The sequence below is a fragment of the Acanthopagrus latus genome, chromosome 20 (genome assembly GCF_904848185.1).
Source record: "Acanthopagrus latus isolate v.2019 chromosome 20, fAcaLat1.1, whole genome shotgun sequence".
Taxonomy (NCBI): Eukaryota; Metazoa; Chordata; class Actinopteri; order Spariformes; family Sparidae; genus Acanthopagrus; species Acanthopagrus latus.
Genome location: NC_051058.1, coordinates 4,955,356 through 4,974,935, shown reverse-complemented (window position 1 = coordinate 4,974,935; position 19,580 = coordinate 4,955,356). Strand labels below are relative to the sequence as shown.

General features: G+C 42.2%; 3 protein-coding genes across 5 annotated transcripts in view; 1 reads left to right on the top strand and 2 right to left on the bottom strand.

Moving 5' to 3' along the window:
• uts2r2 (urotensin-2 receptor 2) overlaps positions 1 to 11,256 on the bottom strand; it is a 24,185-nt gene extending 12,929 nt beyond the window's left edge. Inside the window, exons 1-8 of one of the 3 annotated variants that reach the window (XM_037080922.1) lie at positions 11,137 to 11,256; positions 10,969 to 11,021; positions 8,573 to 8,799; positions 5,634 to 5,709; positions 5,454 to 5,496; positions 3,289 to 3,353; positions 2,589 to 2,645; positions 2,015 to 2,168 (exon numbers count right to left, since the gene is read on the bottom strand). In XM_037080922.1, coding sequence (XP_036936817.1) covers positions 2,015 to 2,168; positions 2,589 to 2,645; positions 3,289 to 3,353; positions 5,454 to 5,496; positions 5,634 to 5,709; positions 8,573 to 8,744 — 567 coding nt within the window. In that variant the 5' untranslated portion in view covers positions 8,745 to 8,799; positions 10,969 to 11,021; positions 11,137 to 11,256. The other 2 variants (XM_037080923.1, XM_037080920.1) reach the window with 2 other exon arrangements.
• Positions 11,243 to 15,721, top strand: hexdc (hexosaminidase (glycosyl hydrolase family 20, catalytic domain) containing). The gene is made up of 12 exons (XM_037080917.1): positions 11,243 to 11,388; positions 11,498 to 11,599; positions 11,717 to 11,832; positions 12,045 to 12,132; positions 12,263 to 12,427; positions 12,516 to 12,699; positions 13,318 to 13,389; positions 13,511 to 13,709; positions 13,971 to 14,132; positions 14,237 to 14,344; positions 15,052 to 15,141; positions 15,259 to 15,721. The coding sequence occupies exons 1-12, from the start codon at positions 11,386 to 11,388 to the stop codon at positions 15,428 to 15,430; spliced, it is 1,461 nt and encodes a 486-aa protein (XP_036936812.1). The 5' UTR covers positions 11,243 to 11,385; the 3' UTR covers positions 15,431 to 15,721.
• Positions 15,637 to 19,580, bottom strand: LOC119009548 (cytochrome b-245 chaperone 1 homolog). The gene is made up of 6 exons (XM_037080924.1): positions 19,418 to 19,580; positions 17,693 to 17,780; positions 17,479 to 17,520; positions 17,194 to 17,364; positions 16,939 to 17,083; positions 15,637 to 16,704 (listed from the first exon to the last, which is right to left on the bottom strand). The coding sequence occupies exons 2-6, from the start codon at positions 17,778 to 17,780 to the stop codon at positions 16,530 to 16,532; spliced, it is 621 nt and encodes a 206-aa protein (XP_036936819.1). The 5' UTR covers positions 19,418 to 19,580; the 3' UTR covers positions 15,637 to 16,529.

Genomic DNA, 19,580 nt, shown 5'->3' with positions numbered 1-19,580 from the left:
TAGATAGAGAGATAGATAGATAGATAGATAGATAGATAGATAGATAGATAGATAGATAGATCTAGGGAGGGAGAATTGCACTCAGTAAAGCACATACCCCACGTAGGCCCAGTAGTCCCTTTTCAATTCAATCAGCCTAATCCGGTATAAAATAAAACATTTAAATCAGTTATCCTCATTTTTATTAGGATCTGCATCAAAGTGTACTCATAGACACCAGCCATCTTAATAAGCCCTGATGTTTCTCATTATGATCCATGTATTATTCCATAAGAAATCATGTTGAAAATGCCCTATTTTGCCATGTTAGAGAAACTGAGAAAAAAAATCCTGGAGCTAATGGGTTGCATTCTGGACCCATTTTTCATCCTAGTTTGGTTGAAACCCGTTTAGTAATCCTGGGATCCTGCTGACAATGGACACGGGTGAAAACATAACCTCCTCAGCCCAGGTAATTATTTACTGGACAAATAGAAGGTACATACTCAAATCTCCTATAACGTCAGATCTTTTATGTCCAAACTTTCACTACAAATGGAACAAATCCCTTAATATTAATGTATAGAACATGAAAAGATAAATAGAAAACAGCAGCAAGTAAGCCACACGTGTGTTGCTAATGATGTAGCCTAGATCTAGCCGAGTGATACCAAATGCCACCAGCTTTGGCCCAGTGCACTAACAAGCTTTTACTCAACGATCTCATTGGCACATTCAGTGCGTGTGTCCTGCTTTTTCACGTATGTCATTAAAGGGGTTGAAATCGCTAAAAGAAGCTTCCTGTCTCTCAGTCACTGCTGAGCAGGAACATCTTGCCACAATATTGCTGTAAAGAGCATAATTTGTTGCACAACAAAATTACTGATAGAGAACGATATCAAATCACAGCAGATGTTTTTCTATCTTCAAATGATATGCAGGATATTATCATACCACATACACCTTCTCCAGATACTAGCAAATGTTAGCAAAAATCTTTAATAAATATATTTTGGCATCTTCTAGCGTGTTGTTTTTATTTCTCAAACTCTTCCTCATCAACTGAATGCTACCTGCCCATCACCAAACAGTAGTTAGAAAACGCTGGCAGCGAAAAAAAAACATAGTGGAGCATTTAGCAGCCATAGAGACATATCTTTCACAGTTGGAATTGGTGGAAACAAAATCAGAGCTCATCTAGCTGTGCCAGGGACAAGGAAGTGTACTGTGCTGGAGCACGGTACGGAGCGCTCACGCTAGTCAAACAAACTGGACTTCAGGGGGTCAAATGTGCTTGGCCATGGTACAGATTACCTAGAGGGACTGCGCTATTAGTCATGTTTTCTGTCTTGCTCTCCATTGTGCTGCTACCGCACTACGAAACGATGACATACGTGCAAAAGTAACGGTGCTCAGGCGCCACAGAAAGGTTGAAACACTTGCAGCAGCTCCTGACAGTTGAAGTGATTGAAAGAGAATCAATGGGGAGTTAGTTAGCACATATAAATTGAATATACATCCTTGTTTTTAAAGATAATTATTCAGACAAAAAAATAAAATAACTTTCTATCAAATGTCTCCATCTACTTTCTCCAGCTTATTTGGATTTCAAGTCCGGGTCGATACAGCCTCACAGACCTGTATTTTGATGTCAGATAGGCATTCACCTGATTGAGAGCACTAGTGCTGTATCAAAGACAGTTTCCCCACTGATATTTGCTCTTACCATCAGGACTCCAGACAGTTCAAAACTGGCATTACATCTACCAAATTGCCACTAGTATTAACTGCCTCATCTCCAGTTATCCATTTGCTGCTCAGTCTCCTGATGCACCTTCCTTTTGAAGGGCGGATAAACGTGTTTCAATCAGGTCAAACCAATCTTCTTCAATCTCTAGTATCAGATCTGTGCTTAGTAGCTTAGCTCCCTGGTTGGCTAGCCCCGACCTCCCGTACAACCAAATGTACCAGAAGGGTGCTTTTCACTCATCATGTCTATGGTAGCAGGTGTCACAGCTCTGTTTATGTGTGTTACCTTATCTATGTGTGGGTGCCAGTACTCGTCGTGTTGGGTCTTGGCTCCTGTGCTGTTGATTCTGGAGAAGAAGGTGGGCTTGGTGAGGTACATCAGAGTCGGGTCCAAACCAAACGTCTCAGCAATAACTGCCTGGATTCGCCCACGCACATCTCTGATGGTGAAAAGCGGAGACAATATTTCAGATTGAAATGTCTAAGTTAATTACTTGAACTCGTATGACTTATGTACACAATACAGTGATTAACTTTGGGCAACTCTCGTCAAGAGCAAATGTCAACTGCAGTTCAGCATCTGAGGTTATGTGGAGAGTAAATACTTTGACAATATCCAATTTCTTTGTGCTCATGATGTCTCTCACTTTACTGATCATTGATCAGCTTTTGATCATTCAATACCTTTTCAAATATGAGAGAATGCTATGCTTTATAACTATTCTTGCCATTGTTGTAGACAATATACTGTCATTTGAGAGAGTGTATCTAAAAAATGTCAGATATCACATTTTGTAGCAAAACTCTAAAAATGTGCAATTAATGCATGGCTGACTTTTAATTAAGTTTTTTTTAGTCACCTGTAAAGCTCGAAATCCTCTTGTGTAAACACGTCACCGATCTGATCCCCAAAATACCTGAAGCCACATCAAGCCACACAATCACAGACAAAAAGTCCCAGACAAAGACAAAGCCAATCAGAGACACATGAACAGACACAGCAGAGAGAGAAGGAGCAGAGGAGATGGAATCTGTCAGCATAAATTAAAATTTCTCGCACGGCACAGTGCACCATTACCCAGACGGGTGTGCAGCCCAGCTGTGCAAAGAACAGCAGATAGTTAAACGTCTGGCTGCTCCACATGAGGAAGTCCCCAGCGGAGGGTGAAGGGTGGGAGCTCTATCGTCATCACTTCGTGATTAAAATCAGCCACCTAAGTCTCTGAGGATATGATGTCAGCCACCTGCCCGGTGGGACAATAGAGAGACGGAAGGAAGCTGAGGGTGAAATGAATGAAGGGAGGAGGTATAAGAGAGGGAGAGAGGGGCAGATGATCCAAATAAAAATGGGTTCGCTGGCAGTGATGAATGAGGGCCGTATGGGTCACTGGATCTGTAGGAGACAGCTCACACGGACAAGCATCAGTAAGATTGATGACCATATCTTTATTTTGGTGGATACATTTCTGTAAATTTTACATATCATGCAGGATATCATTTGTACAGGACCCAAAAAGTGACACAGAGAAGAACAAATACAGACAAAGTGAACTTTCCAACCTGTAGATGTTGACAAACTGCTTTCCCATCGACAACGCTCCAGAGTGCAGGTCCAGTATGGAAGCCTGCAGGTCCCGGGGAAAAATTACAAATCAGTCGTACAAACAAATGTTGGATGTTGACAAAGTGTACATGCATGGCACAGTTTTTGTTTATATATTTAGCGGTGTTCCCACTGTGGTCTTTTGTGGCGTTCTCACTCTGCCCTTTACTTGTTATTGCTTTCCATCTCCTTTGGGACATGCCTCTGTTTTTCTCGAGCAAGAAAATAAGTCATTTTTTTTTTCAGAAGTCCTCCTTTTGCTTCCCCTCCCTTCACTAAAGGGCTTTAACACTGCATAAACAGTTCCTTTATTGGCAGTGTACCAGGCCTGCTGAGGACAGAGCGCAGGGGGTAGGGCATACCAGGGAACATCATGACATCTCAGGACAAGAAGATGAATCCATGCTGTATCTGCCAGAGTGGCTGGAGCTCTGCTTATTGTGCCAAGCTGCCTCCTAGTGTCAAGGGAGCTCCATTACAACAGGGTGTCTGAGTGAAGTCAGAGCATACTGCGTGCATCTTAAATCTGGACAAATATAAAGGTCCTAGACTGATACTGGTAGCGTTCTTAAATGGATGTGCCTATTTCATTGTGGAGAATGGACATCTGTTCTTGAGTATACTGTCATGGCAAAAGTACATGGATACTTTTAGCCAGACACGGTTAGAAATATCTGCTGGGTTCAGCACGACATGCTGATTGGCATGCGGGTCAGTCACCCTAAGGCAAGTGCAAATGAAACATTGGAGCTGGACTATCCACCTGCATCTTTTAATTCAGTTAAGTGGGATCACTTTGACTTCCCGGTCAGCTTAAACTTCTGAACCATACTGAGCTGTGCGTGAGCCAAAACAAGCTGTGTATAACCTGCGTATGGTTATACTCCTGCTTTAGTCAGTTAACTACAAATTCTGTATACACATATTCGAATTTAATATGTTTGACTCTGCTGTTAAAGGATAAGGCTTGCATTGTTTCACAGGACGTTGGATGTGACTGGGAATAAGATGCTACAGACTGAATTCCAGAATGCAATCAGGGCGTCAGAAAAGCCTGTGCAACATATGTTGGTTTGTGTAAAAATCAAAATCAAAATCAAAATCCCCTCAAAAACAACAAACACTATGACCTCTCCTCCGTTCCACACTGCAGCACCAACATCATTGGTGCAGAGACGGAACCCTCAGCTCCGACTGGGCAGCGTTCATCATGGAAAGCATATTAATTCTAATATGTTAGTCGTTCCGTCGAAGCATCATGGGGCAACCCATATGCACATCAGCCAGGGGATAAAATGACCAACTGATGCATTCAGCTGGCATTTTAGTTGCCGACACCATATGTTTGTCTCTCAGGACGGGCTGTTACTGAGCTGATATCGCCTGATCTAAACACAGTAAAAGATGCGGTGAACCCCTATTTGCTGGACACTGACTAACTACCAAGCCTAGAAAACAGTTTACGTCTTACATTTCAGGCCGAGTGCCAGAGACAGGGAATGTAGGACACATTGAGATCTAATTTAAGCAGATGTGTTGGTTTTGGTCCTTTAAAAGGGGTTTGATGACAACAATGAAAAAAAAAAAAACAAAACAGAATTGTCATTTTAAATTAGCTACACATAGAAATCTGAGAAACCCCTAACCCTTAAATCTTCCTTAATTATCTAAAGTAAAGTCACCCTCTGATCTTCCTTCAGCAAAGAATGCGCAATTATAAATGATCCTTTTTATTCTGTTTTGTTATCTTGACTTCATCTCCCAACAACAAAGCTATTCAGTGCATTGATTTTCAAAAGACAACTCTTTTTCTTCAATTCTTGGGTGTTGGGATGTTCCTGAATGCACCACAACAAAGACTACAATACAATAACGAAGGATTAACTGTGTTTCATTTTTGCTTTATTGGTCAGAAAATAAAAGGTTTAACGGGAAGAGAACCACACTTTGGCTCTTAAAAAATAATGTAAGGAGAGACAATAGACTCGTAAGAGACAAACACTTGAAACAAGGTATACAATGATGTTTCTTAACACCATTCAGTCAAGCAGTCATTATGTATGTATGTATCTCTGCATTCCTGTTAATTTATTCCAACAAGTTAATTTGAAGTTATACTCACTCCTCCCTCTGACCCAGCCAACGCCAGCCCTCTCTCAGCCAGCCTGTGTGCCAGAGACAGGCAGCATTTAGAAACAATATAGCAGCACCACAGAGATAGAAGACGGCGAATGGGGAAAACAAGTGATGAAGAAAAGGAGAGTGAGATGCAACACGCGGCGCTTCGTGTAACAGTGTTCACCTCCTGAGAGCCTGAGCTTCCTCCCTCTTCACCACGCTGTCCGTGACTGCACGGCCACACTTCTGAGGGGTGCATCCTGGGAGAGAGACATGTGGGACAAGATTCAGATAATAGTGGGTTATCTTGCTAGATGCCAATTTCTCCATAGTGAGAGCAGAGAGAGAAAGTGCAAGGCAAGGAATGTATTAGTATTCTGATCATTAATGCAACAGAATTCTTCCGTCCAACCTCTTTTTTTTTTTTTCTTTTTTTTTATAGCTCAAAGCTTGGTGTTTTTTTTCAGACACAGGAGAGGAGTTTGAACTCAACGAAGCTTGCATGTTTAATATGACAAAATTCCAATTTGTTCCATCAATAAAAGTCTGAAAACTGTCAAATGAGGCAGATAGATATATCCAGTCTGCACTGAAATAAATTGCGTTGGGCATTTTGCGGAAAATAAAATACTTTGATTTCACTAGAATGAAAGTTTGAGTAGAATGTTTCCTTTTTATCATTTCCTTTTACCGTTTATATCCAGCACATTGGAATGAGCTGTGAATAACTGTCAGTTTTAAGAGGAATTCTGCCTCTGTCATCCATCAGCCACTAGACTGTGCTGTAGTCACGGGTTGAAACAGACAATCAAAAGGAAATCAACTATGTTGCAATTATTTTGATAACTGATTCGATGGTTGAGTCATTTTCCAAGCAAAAATGCTGTGCATTTTCTGATTCTACATTCTCAGTACTTCCTGCTATTAGCAATAGTTCACACACCACAACTATCAAAGCCATGAACTCTCTGTCTATTGTTCACACTATGAAATTTATAGCTGTGGTTAGCACACTATGTGACTGAACAGGGTGTCACACATTACAAAATAAAGCGTGTGAGACCTGATATGGAAAGGCAGTGCATTTTGTTAATGTGCTGGTTTGCAGCAAAAACACAGGGAAGATAAAGAACCATCTTTGAGCAGTCCACACATATTGATTGTTGCTCACAGGAGCGAGGGCTGATTTGCCTCTGATCTGGGGATTTGCGTTGGTGGAAGTGGAAAATAAAGAAGGGCTAAAATCCTGTAGTGTGGCTTTATGTGAAAGTAAACAGAATATCTTTGGGTTTTGGATTATTGCCTGGAAAAAACGATGATTAAAAAAAAGGCTTCACTCTCAGTGCAAAGTGCTGCATAGTGCTGTGTCATTGCTTGTTACAGACCGACGCAGCGCCCACCGCCCACGTTGAGTAAAAAGCAAAAGTCCTGGGTGTGTTGGTCTTAAAATGAGGTGTGGTCAGCTGCGTAGTGATGGCGGATTGCCAGCTTCAGGCAGCAGAAAGCGACAGCACCATAGACCAACAAAAAGCTGGTCCAAAGTCAAAGGACCAAAAGCCATTTAAAGAGCGCGTTTTTCAGTTGCGCCCACACAGGTGAGTTCACACCATGCATACAATCTGATTAAAAATAAACATGCACACATTATTGTCACTGTAACATATACTGTGGCATATTTAAGCAGGAAAACTAAAGGGCTGTGGTTATAAACTCTCTATATTACTTTTGAGATACATGCATTAGACAGCTTTAAACAAAGGAGTTCATCAGCGGTTCCTTGTGCATAAATGCGTATGTTAATATAGAGATACCCATATCATTTCTGCTGCTGGAGGATCGATGCAGGTAATGAAATCAATATTTTCCTCATTAAGGACATATTTAATTTAATTTTTTATTGATCAGGCTACTTTGTATGACCCATCCCGCCTGACCCATGGACTGGATCAGGCAGGATCACTGAACACTTTATAGCTTAAATGACGAGAATTATGAAAAATAATCTGCATGTTAATCGATGGTAAAAGTAAGCGTTAGTTGCACTCCTAATCCTCTAAACAGAAGTCGTACTAGGTCTGACTTGTGATGTTTCCTTCCAACACATGCAAGTTTAAGTTGAATACCACTGGATTAACATAAAGACTAAACCAGCACAATTAATTTTACTCTTAATTTTTGACATAGTATCATATCATATGCAGAAAATACCATTTGCAGAAAAAAAATTTTGTAAGACATTTTCACCGGTCAGAAAAAGTATTTCCCCTTATAGTGTCAAAGAGTAGTAATAATCATCAGACCTGCTGTCTCTATGGTGCTATTTTCAACTTTTTTCATGCCAACTGATTAATCAATAAATATCCACTTTACATATGGAAGATGAGCGAACAGGAATCAAATAGAGCCCTGTTTTTTCCCTCTACACTTCAGCACAATTCTTCATCTAATAAATGAGGAAACTTACGATGAAGATTTATGTAAAAAAAAAAAAGTGCCTGAATGACAAAAAGCCATCATTTAAACAGCTTCATGTGCAACCAGTGTCATGTCGGCCACGTTTTAAGAGGGCTTCTGAGTTGCTGTTACCACAGTAACTTTACATGGAACAAAGCCAAGTGTGCATGATATTTCGTAGTCTTAAGGGTACAAAAATGACAAACAATGGTTGCAACCATTATTATCCACTGACGAAATGTGCAAATAGTAAAACTGTGGACAAGTAAGCTTGTGCTATATTGCCATCTAGTGGATTTTCCAAAGCAGGGTCCCTGATAGGAATAAGGCTAAAATGGTTTGAATTTGGTTTTCACAATGTTTGCAGAAAGAATGTGCAATTAGTGAATCATACTTTCAATTTTACTTTAGATTATAGTGTTTGCTATGATGAAAACAGGAATTCAGAGAAATTCAATATGACTGTCTTTAAGAAAACAGCATGTTGCAACTCTTAAATCATGTAAAATTACTGAAAGCCAGAGCAGAATCCAGCATCAGGAACATGCCACTGGATTACATGGTATTTATCAAGTAGGCTTGGCTATACTTGGTCCTAATCATGTTTACACAGCAGACAGGAGTGAGCTGATAACCTGACACAGTAGAGTGAACAGAGCGGAGTCTCACCTGGATAACGTTTGTAGTTCTCATAGTCTTCAGAGCACTGGACGTTGTAGACTCTGGGCTGGACAGAAACAAGCTCGCGTTGGCTAACCAGTGTTTCTGTGATGTCACTGTCCAGCGAGGTCACGTACAGCCACAGAGTTGCCCCGCACACCGTCAGAGCGACCACCAGCATGGCCACAGGCCCTCGGTACCCCCTCCATGCAGATCCCTGCCGTAATGCATTACCTCTGAGCAAGACAGAAAAAAGACCAGATGATCTACTGGGTCCATTTTAAGAATTCTCCTGCTCTCATCAGACCGTGCATTACTATTGTTTGTAGATGGCATATGATATATCTGGTGTAGTAACTGGACGTTGGCATGATGCAAACTGTGTTGATTTTCTTCCCTTTCTGCTATGTCATCATTGCTGGAGATCATATGAGGATAGCCCGGTGTGCCTGGCTTGTGTCCTGTCTGACATGCTGCTGATTCCACTGTTCATACACTCACTTTTGACCTGTTTCCAGGGACATACGCAGTCTAGGCCAAAGTGTGCCACGCTTGAGCTGGCACAGAGTGCTCAGACTAGTCAAACAAACTAGATTTTGGGGAATCAAACGTGCTTGGGCACAGTACGGATTGCCTAGTGGAGTGCGCCTCAAGAGAAATTCATATTAGGGCTGTCGATTGCTTAAAATCTTTAATCACAATAAATGAGGCCCCATATATGCATTTGAATCCTGAGCCATACTGAGGGTGTGGCTTATCCCTGTTTACACACACACACAACAAAGAAGAAAATCTGGTTTGACTGACAGTAACCTGAGCTGAAAACGTACACTCAGGTCAACACTAAAGCACTGACAAAGTTCCACACACCAGCCAACGCAGAAAGACAGGCTTTGAGCCATCTTGGCTGTCAGAGAGGAAATACTCCTCCTGGCTCTACAAGACAGATATAGGTAAGATTGTTTTGTCATATTGTATAGTTACATGTACAGTGAATAAAAATGAAAAAAAAAACCTTACTTCAAAAGCCATTTTTGTTTTGCTGTTGACGTTGAGTGATGGAATATAACTCATTTAGCTGATTCTAAAAACAAACAAGGGGCTGTGCACAAACAAATTCATCTAATGTCTCTGCAGATGTTAAAGTTTACAGACAGCTGTTCCAGCTGCAAGCAGTCATCAGAAACAAACGTCACTTTACATGACATGTCAGAGGACAACCACTTTGCACACTTTACTTTTAGTACGTACAGCCACTGGCCTTACAGAGTACAGACTGGTGCATGCAGCATGCATACAGAAACACACTACTTCATAGCAGCCTTACTTATTGTGTTTTCATTGCTTTTATGTATTTAGAACCAAATCTGCTTTGTTTGTTTTGCCTGTGTTGTTTATTTCCCCTTTTCTTTAATTCTTCTCATTCCCCTTGTCCATTCCAGCCACTGCCATGGCTGTGATATCAGTGTGTTTGGTGTGCAGGAGGTGTGATTTTGATTTTGAAATATGCACAAGCGGATCAGTGTGTCTAATGTGAGTTTGTCACTGTTGATTTGATAGAATGATGTAAACGCTAAATGCCCTGTTGCATAGTACCATTAAACGTTTCTGTTGGGGGAGAGGAGAAACTTTAACACGCTGCCATTTGTCATTACACCATATCTTGTGCTGCGTGGATGATTGTGGGTCAGAATAGCCAGAGAGGCATGATGGCTTGCAAGGACAAAGACGCTTGCATACTGCAAAATGCGGCCGGATGTAGCAGGACACCCAGGTCCCTTTGGCATACTGCATTACAGATACTACATCCTTATCTGGCATCCTAATATAATATGGTAGAACTGGTACTGGGACGCAGGGACACTTCCTCGTCTCCTATCTCCTTCCATAGTTTCCTCTCCACGAATCCTCGGTGAGAGGACGCAAGTAAAAGATGTAAGTGAGTGGGGACGTGGACGCAATTAGGTGAAATGGGATGGACCCCCGGTGTGTGACCACTGGGTATGTTACTCATACCCACAAGTTAAGCATTAACGTGTCTCTGTCCACTTCTCGCTGAGGGCTACACTAACATATACACACAGTATCCGTTTGACAGTGCTATCGTGGTTTTAGCTAGGTCCTCGGCAAGGGGGCTGGCTGCACGGTGACAGTACCTGCCTGGCACACCCTCCCCCTTTCACCCTGTTCAGCTCCACACAGGCAGAACAGCAGCTTAATGTTATCAACTCACCTTTTAATTTTCTTCTCTATCTCAGTGGCATTCGCGCCCTGCGCATTTCTCTGTCGCAGCAAAACCATTTCGACTCGAACTGTCAACTACGTAGCATTTACAAAGTACAGCCATGCACGGCGCCTTGACTAACTATACCGTAAACCCATGCGTGCGCCCCGCCAATCGTCACCTGGAGCCACATCCACTTCCTGGTGCACGAGTATCGGCCACCCCATTGGCTCTCTGGAAGAGAAAGCAGAGTTTTCATTGGACCACATCCAAGTCAAAGTTTGGCTGCAACGACCAGCAGCATAAACAGCTGACGTGGGCCACTACGTAGCTATGCGCTGACCCTGACCTTGATATTCTGCTCCAAACGTCACAAACGTTTAACTCCTGTAGCGCGTATTCTTCTATCAATTGCTCTTCCTGCTGAGACTAAACTAATCAATTACCTACACTGCGCTTCCGTATGGAACGACCGGAAGCAGAGGAGAGGCGGTTCCATCCAGAGCAATCGATCGGCCTCACCACAACAACATCCCTCACGCAGCATCAGCCCTCTCTTTAAAATCCTATTTCTGGCTCTCGTTCTGTCTCTGCTGTCATGGTGAGTCAACAAAACGGATCTAACGTACATGCACATACATAAACACACACACACACACACACACACACACACCATTACTGTTAACATGGAGCTTTATTTGTGCCTGCAGTCTGTACCAGACAGAATGTCGTGTCCACCCTGGCCTAAAGGAAAGAAACTGGTTCACTTGGATTTGAAAGGCGCACCCCCAAGAGTGGAATACCTCCACAAGGTAAGAGCTTTCTCTGTGATCGGCTGCAACACACCTCTGGTCCCGTTTAGATATAGTTTTTTTTGTTTGTTTGTTTTTGTGCTGTCCACTGATGTGTGTTTCCCTCCCCCTCCCCAGCTCATCGATCTGTTCTCTAAACTGGGAGTAGATGGCCTGCTTGTGGAGTATGAGGACATGTTTCCATATGAAGGGGAGCTGAAGCTGCTGCAGGCCACGACACAGCATGCGTACAGGTGTAGTTTGGGACACAAACCTTGGTCTTTATTATCACTGTTAAATTCCTGATTTATGTCTAGTGTTACTGTGTTTCATCAGCCTTATGCTGGGAGACCCTGTTATATAATTAGAATGCCTCCTGTTTAGCACTGACGTAAAACTGGGTGTATCATGAAAAGCTTTGGTGCAGTAAGCTATGTCTGTTTATGTCTGTATGCTACGTTTACAGCCGGGAGGAGTTACTGTCCATGCAGGAGTTTGCCAAATCTAAGGGCATGGAGGTCATCCCACTTGTGCAGACATTTGGTCACATGGAGGTGAGGCAAATATCCTGCTCTCCTGTTTATAACTGTTTGTAATTGCATTAAAAAAAATGCCCAGGTTTCAGGTGGTGTTCAGTAAAAGTGTTTGTGACTTGATTTTTCTGCTGTCCCTTTTCTGTCATAGTTTGTGCTAAAACATCGGCCCATGTGGAACCTCAGAGAGGTGCCGTATTGTGTGGGTACCCTGAATCCCCACAAAGACGAGGGCGTGAGGCTGGTGATGGAGATGCTAAGGCAGGTGGTGAAGCTGCATCCGGGCTTGAACACGCTGCACATCGGAGCAGATGAGGTAATTACTAGTCATCTGTCAACGGTTAATTATTTATTGTAGAAAGGAATCCTCAGTTCTCTCATTTCTTTGTCTCCATCTCATCAAGGTGTACGTCCTTGGTGAGGGGGAAGAATCCAAAAAGTGGCTGGCCTCACCTGGACGTTCAGTGGAGCAGCTTTTCCTGAGTCATGTGACCAAGGTGGCCAAGGCCATCAAGAAGGCGTGGCCTCACATGACCATTGTCATGTGGGATGATATGATGAGAGACATGAGCCAGGACGTACTGAAAGGTGAGGAAGAAATAGTGTTAGTTGTGCTCATCTTCAGGTTCATACTTTTATTCTGGGTGTGTACTAGAACATGTTTACATGCTCCAACGTTAAAAAGATTAACAATCTTTTCTGATTGGTCAGTTCTCACAGGCCTGAGAAGGCACTGCCTACCACAGTTTTAGTTGTGACATCACAGCCTTACAGAAGACCTGACGGCTCGTTTAAAGGCAACGTTTTTGAATACAGGCTGTGTGCATTTCTCCATGGTTTTAGTTTGTTAATACTTTCACAGTAAGCACAGTATCATCAAACAAGACAAGAGCTATTACTTTCTACACTGTGGGCCCACAAACACAAGTTAGCCAAGTCAATTCCTCATAAGCTTTTCTGAGATCTCATGTAATCAGGTATACATGTGGTTAACCAAGAAAGTCCATGTAAGACTTGATGCCAGCATAAACAGTAATGCAGTTTGGCTAGATACATTATCTATTTATGGTACTTGTAGTTCACTTTTACTTTATCCTTAAATAACTAGATTTCAGGGGGGACAAACAAGCATTTATCTAACACCAGTAGATACTGTTTTCTTTATAAGTTTTTCTTTTTTTTCCCCTCTGCTTATCCATGTGGCAGCTAGCGGCCTTGTGGGACTCGTCCAGCCTATGTTGTGGGACTACACCCCTAATTTGGATGTGGATAAAACAGGTGGGCACTATATACTGTGGGAATCAGTATTCAAACATTCTAAATGATCGAACAGTCTCTAACACGCGTAGGGCCGTGTTTGTAATGATGTGCTTTTGTACGCTCTAATTGTGTTGTCTAGTGTCTCTGCTGGAGAAGTACTGCAGCGCGGGTATGTCAGACCTGTGGGTGGCCAGCTCCTTTAAAGGCTCCACCAGTGTCTACACCTGTGTGCCCTGTACACAGAGACATGTGGATAATCATTTGCAGTGGCTGAAGGTGGCTGCTTCTTTATCTTCTGCTATAAATTTGCAGGGCATCGCCATCACAGGCTGGCAAAGGTCAGTATTAGAAGGATTCATCTTTGTTGATGCTCGTGAAGTGGTGGAACCCTTGCGTGTAAATGGTTGATTGAAATCAATGTGTAATGCTCTCTGTTTAGCATGAAACACAGCAGTTGGGGGGGGGGGGCAAGTGGCATATTCTATTTGTACATGTTTGTACTGAGTGAAGGTGAAGCAGGGAGATGGTGATAAAGACCACATGGACAGATGCGATTAACAAACAGCTCTTCAACTGGTCCATAATTGTCTTACTCTTAGGTATGACCACCTGTCCGTGCTGTGTGAGCTCATGCCCGTGGCTCTTCCGTCACTAGCGGCCTGTGTCGAGACACTCAACCATGGTCAGTTCAGTTCCGAGGCTCAGAGCAAAGTAAATGAGAAACTGGGTATTTCCTCAGTGGAGGTGGAGGCCATGGGGAGGTGAGGTCCGACACTGTTCTATGACCTACGCTACACTGTCACCGTGTAATATTTATGTACAGCAACTACAAGTTAACCTGGATTTTGTTTCATGTGTCCTTCAGCACTTCTTCAGGTGACTCGCTGTTCCCAGGAAGGAAGCTGGCTGAGTCAATTGTGGAGCTCAATTCACTGCTGAACTCAGACGACATACGATTGTTTGAAAATGACATGTGAGTATTGGGCTGTGATCAGAGACAGCAATACATCCTGCCTTTTTTAAATTATTATTAGTAGTAGTAGTAGTAGTAGTAGTAGTAGTAGTAGTAGTAGTAGTAGTAGTAGTAGTATAAAGCAGGTCCAGATGCAGTATAAATAGTGTGAAAGTATCAAAACACCCAGTACATGAGAGAAATGTGGCCTCAATTTAGCTGTTGGGATTTTTGTGAGATTGTGACGTCGCTGCAATATAGTAAAAATCCTTCGCCACGGCCCCAGGACAGGGGGCGGAGCTGATGTGGAAATGTGGTGGGCGGTGCCTGCTCTGTCAAATCGGACCAATCAGAGCAGACTGGGCTTTTTGGGAGGCGAGTCAGACAAGAAGATTGATGCCACTCTCTGAGGATGAAGCCAGCAGCTAGTTAGCTTAGCTTAGCATAAAGAGTTAAAACTGGTGTAAACTGGTGCTCTCATTGCACAACCCACGTACGGGGCTTTAACTGTTTTCTGGAGCAAAACAGCCAGGAACAATGAATAAACCCTAAAACACTTAACTGTGATTTAGATGTACTGATTTTTGGAATGGATTAAACAAACAAGGTATAAAGTAGTCTTGCCAAAGCTCTTTCTTTAACCTTTGCAGAAAAAGACACAATTGACTTCTGTAGTTATTTCTGTGTGTAAATAACAGCTGAATCAGTGTGTGTCTGCACTACTGTAGGTTTGTAAGAGGATGGTTCAGCCCGTATCACCGACGGAGGAAGATGGTGACCCCTCTTATCACCATGCAGATTCACAGCCAAGCATCAGCGTGAGAATTTTTTTATACAACGGAGACCCTCTCCTCACACTGCCTCGTCTTTCTTAAGTTTGTCAAGAACTCTAGTCTATTCTTTGACAGAAAATCTACCCGATCTTGTCCCCTCAGGTTTTTAACTACCGTCCACCAGAAGCTGGAGGTCGTGAGAGAGGAGATGGTGCGTTTTTACCCAGATTCTACAGCCCAGGAGTGGATAGAGGAGCATGTCAGCCCCGTGGTGGCTCCTTTACAGAGGATAACGGAGGACATTAGAGCCTGTGTGAAGGAGATGGTGCCTTAGAATATTTTGCTAGCGCAGAATCAAACTGCTTTTTTTTTGATGAATTCTGATACTGTCTTTTAATTATTGGTTGTTTTTGGTTTTGTTTTTTGCAATTAACGGGGATGATTTTACGTGTAATTCTGCACGTACCCAAGAGCAAACCGGTGTATGTCAACTGCACAAACTGTAGCATAGAAAGTAAATTATATATGATAAAGACTTTCAGTTTATATATAAATCAACTTTATATAATTCCTGCAAATGTCTGACTGTAAACAAAAACAATAAAAATCAATAAAACAAAAAAAACATGTCATTTTCTTTTCGAACAGAACAGAACACTGACATTCAGAGCCCCGATTCTATACACAGAAAACAATGTGTTGATCAAAAGTCAAGTATTTGCCTGAGATCCAGTCTTTGGTTCACTAAAAGGGTATTGATGTTAAAAGACAGACCAAAACATTTCACACACAATTGACTCTTAACTGCCATGAAGATCCATCATGCTTCATTACAGCTTGCAAATGCATTCGTCTGGATTGCACACTGAGGATGAATAAACATGCAAAAGGTGATTATCAACTGGGTGGTTCAGAAGATTGTGGGAAAAGTACTTTCCATTGACTGACGCACATAAACACTTATTAGAGTTCAGTAGGAAGGCACAGGAAGTCATCTGGTGTGTATTCTCACATAGTGATTAACTCAAGAAGGCATGATACTCATTTACAGAGAGCTGCATTTACAGTGCAAAAAAAAAGGGAAAAAGTCTCGTTCCGTATTTCCTGGAATTGTTTAAGAAAACTCTGACTTAACTAGGGAACTTTTTTTTTTCTTTATCTGAACATTTTCCCATCCCAGTTCACAGTGAATTCAGTTTAAAAAATGTTTTACGAGTATCACTGGGCCTCCATAACACCTCCTGAAATATTAACAAAAAACAAGGAAGTCTTTAAGGAGACACTTAAAGAGGATATATCCTTGATGTTCCATGCACATGCTAATAGGTCAACATGTAACCAAAACTGCACTGACTGGTAATGCCTCAGAAATTCCATGACGCCCTTCATTCCATCCACCCAAAGTTACAGCTAGGTTGCAAGTCACAGTGTGATTAGAGATCATCTTCTTCTTCTTCATCATCTGAATCACTGCTGTTGTCCAAAGAATCTTCCTCCTCTCCCTCCTCCCCCTCTCCAAACTCTGCGTCTTCTTCCTGCCGCCTGCGCTGCTGCAGCTCCTCCAGTCCCAGGAAGCGTTTCAGCAAAGACGCCACTGCCTCCACATCACTGACAGGTAGCATAGGGAGAACAGGAATATGCCAAGAAGAAGTTTATAATCAATGTGACATAAATAAAGGTTTTATCTGATATTTCTATGATTATTTGTGGAGCTGTTATGGGCAAAATATTGGAAGTGAACCAGGGCGACTGCTAAGGACTCAGCTTCCCTGCATGCTCTGCCAGGTGAGCTACATGGGGGCCCAAAGTTGTAACATCTACAGGTCAGCAGCAGATACATACCTGCGTCCCCCCAGTGTGGCACTCTGAGTCAGGGGGTAGGAGAAGCCTGCAGCCAGACGCAGCATCAGCAGGTAGCCCTTCCCTAAATAACGTACTTTTTCTTCCTGGACACAGACGTCACACAGCTGCGTAAGATCCAACACAACTGAGAGAGAGAGAGAGAGAGACGAGAAATAAAACTTAAGATATAATATTCTGTACTAAACACAAGTAGAGACTACTGTACTGAATAACCCGCTCTCCAGTGTCACTAACTTCTCTCTTGGCCCTTCCTCCATAATGTCAGGACCAAAGCGTACAAGCTGAAGCTCTTGAGCTCAATCCGGTTCTTGGTTTTGTCAAACACAGCCTCCTCCCATTCCTCCATGTTCTGCATGGCTACAAAGAGACAGCCAGTCACGTAGAAAAGTTTCCACAGGATGCTGTCTGTGTAATCATACAAAGAAGCGGTGGGAGTTGCGGAGAGGAAAAATGTGAAAAGTTACGCAAGTCCAAAATTGCAAAATTGAGTAACAGATTGTATAAATTCAGTTTGTGTACCTGAGCTGTAGTACGCGGCTGCCAAACCAACAGATGCTACACCTGAAATTGAAAGGAGATGCTTATTATTTTGGAGGCAGTGCTGGGTGAGAGAGGAAGAGATGTTTTAATAATAGAGTTTGAATGCATTAAGGGCATAATAAGGGGATCGATTAGTTTGGGATATCCATTTCATATTTGAATGAGGAACGAACATCTGCACACACACACTTACCCACAAGGAGAGACCAGGAACGAATGCCTGGGGATCTCTTCAGGTGGAGCAGAGTGATGCTGTGCTCCTCGACTGTCATGTACCCCATCTGAACAGAGGCAGGAATATGAATCTTAGTGCTTAACATACACTAAAAGACCATTTTCATATATCCATAATTCCTGGCCAATTCAGCCAAACACATATGTTATTATTAATTGTCCCGAGCAGAATAGCCATGCAGACAGTTTTGCCCTTGTGCACCCTGGTTCTAAGTTATCCACCTCTGAGATTTCAACTGCCCTGGTGCAGAACTCCAGGGGCCCTAAAAGCTCCGGACTTAATGTTTATTAACATGTTTGCACTAGTTGGTCTTTTTCAAATCAGGCTTTTTGACTGGTTGCAGTCTAAAAGCACATCAGCACTCTTTTATCTCAACTTGAGGCCCCATCCAGAAGATGAAGTTCAGGACAGTGTCTTCAAAATAGTTGGTCAAAATGTATTATGAAAGAAGGTATGAAGATAACTGGCTGCGTAGTCTGTTTAGGGGTTTGTATTTTACAACAGAGGAATCTGGACATTTGAGATGGCTTCTGGGGCTTTGGAAAACACTGGTAGATATTTTACAAACCAAACAACTAATCTATTAATTGAGAAATAGTTGACAGATTAATCAACAATGAAAATAATGTGTAGTTGCAGCCCTATGAACTATTAAACTTGTTTTATTATTTATTTCCTAATGTGACATGTCTATGTCTATGTTTTAAGATCTCTATTTATCATTTCAGTTTTGAGCTTGTATGTTGCATCCTAACAGCTACAGTTGAAACCAGAAGTTTACATACACTGTATAAAAAGGCACATAACATTTTTTTTTGTATAAATCCGATAGAAAATTGGTGGGCAGAGCTGAAAAAATGTGTGCCAGCAAGGCGGCCTACAAACCTGACTCTGTTAAACCAGTTCTGTCAGGAGGAATGGGCCAAAATTCCAGCCAACGGTTGTGAGAAGCTTGTAGAAGGATACGCAAAACGTTTGACCCAAGTAATACAGTTTAAAGGCAATGCTACCAAATACTGGCATTATTCTGGCATTTAGCAAGTAGAAATAATTTTGATAATCCTAACTGACCTAAAACAGGACAGGTCTGATTTAATGTCAGACAGTGAGAATAAAACGGTGTCTTTATATACTGTCTATGTCAACTTCTGGTTTCAACTGTATGGGGCCCAGGCAGAAATATCTGTATTCAAATGACTGAGAGTGGGAGTGAGGGGGGGTCAATAGGGACCCATCCCACAGTTTCAGGCACTAGCAGGTTAATCCAGTCTGATCTGTCCAGACATAACGTCCAAATTACTCAGATCATGTGAAATCAGAAATGTTGTGAGGATTTTCTTGAGTAGCCAGGACATTTTTTATCAGGGGTGACACATTTCAGTTCTTTGAGCAGTACAACTGAAAGTCCACTTACCTTCATCACACTGGAGAGGTGGATATTACAATACCTCAGAGCATAAAACCCAAAACTATCTGCATGGCTTCACATCACAAGAGGTGGGAGTGAAAAACATTTAGATTGTATTTACAGTTATTTATAAATCCATTTGAAAACCCCAAGAGACAAGAGGGATGCTCCCGCGGATGATGACTGGATCTCTGACAGATAACAGCTGCCAACACATCACTGCCTCACAAGAACTGTAAAAGGTTACCAACTATGAGATAATTTGGACCACATACCTTTAAATCTTCACTCTGTGTATCGCCTCTCGGATTTAGCAAAAGAGCATTTGTAAGAGGAAACACATGCACCGAGCTATAAGGAAGTTATTCTCATGATGGTTATTGCAACAACAGTCCAGAATGGGTGACACTTCCTTCCTGGTTCCGTCTGTTCCGATTG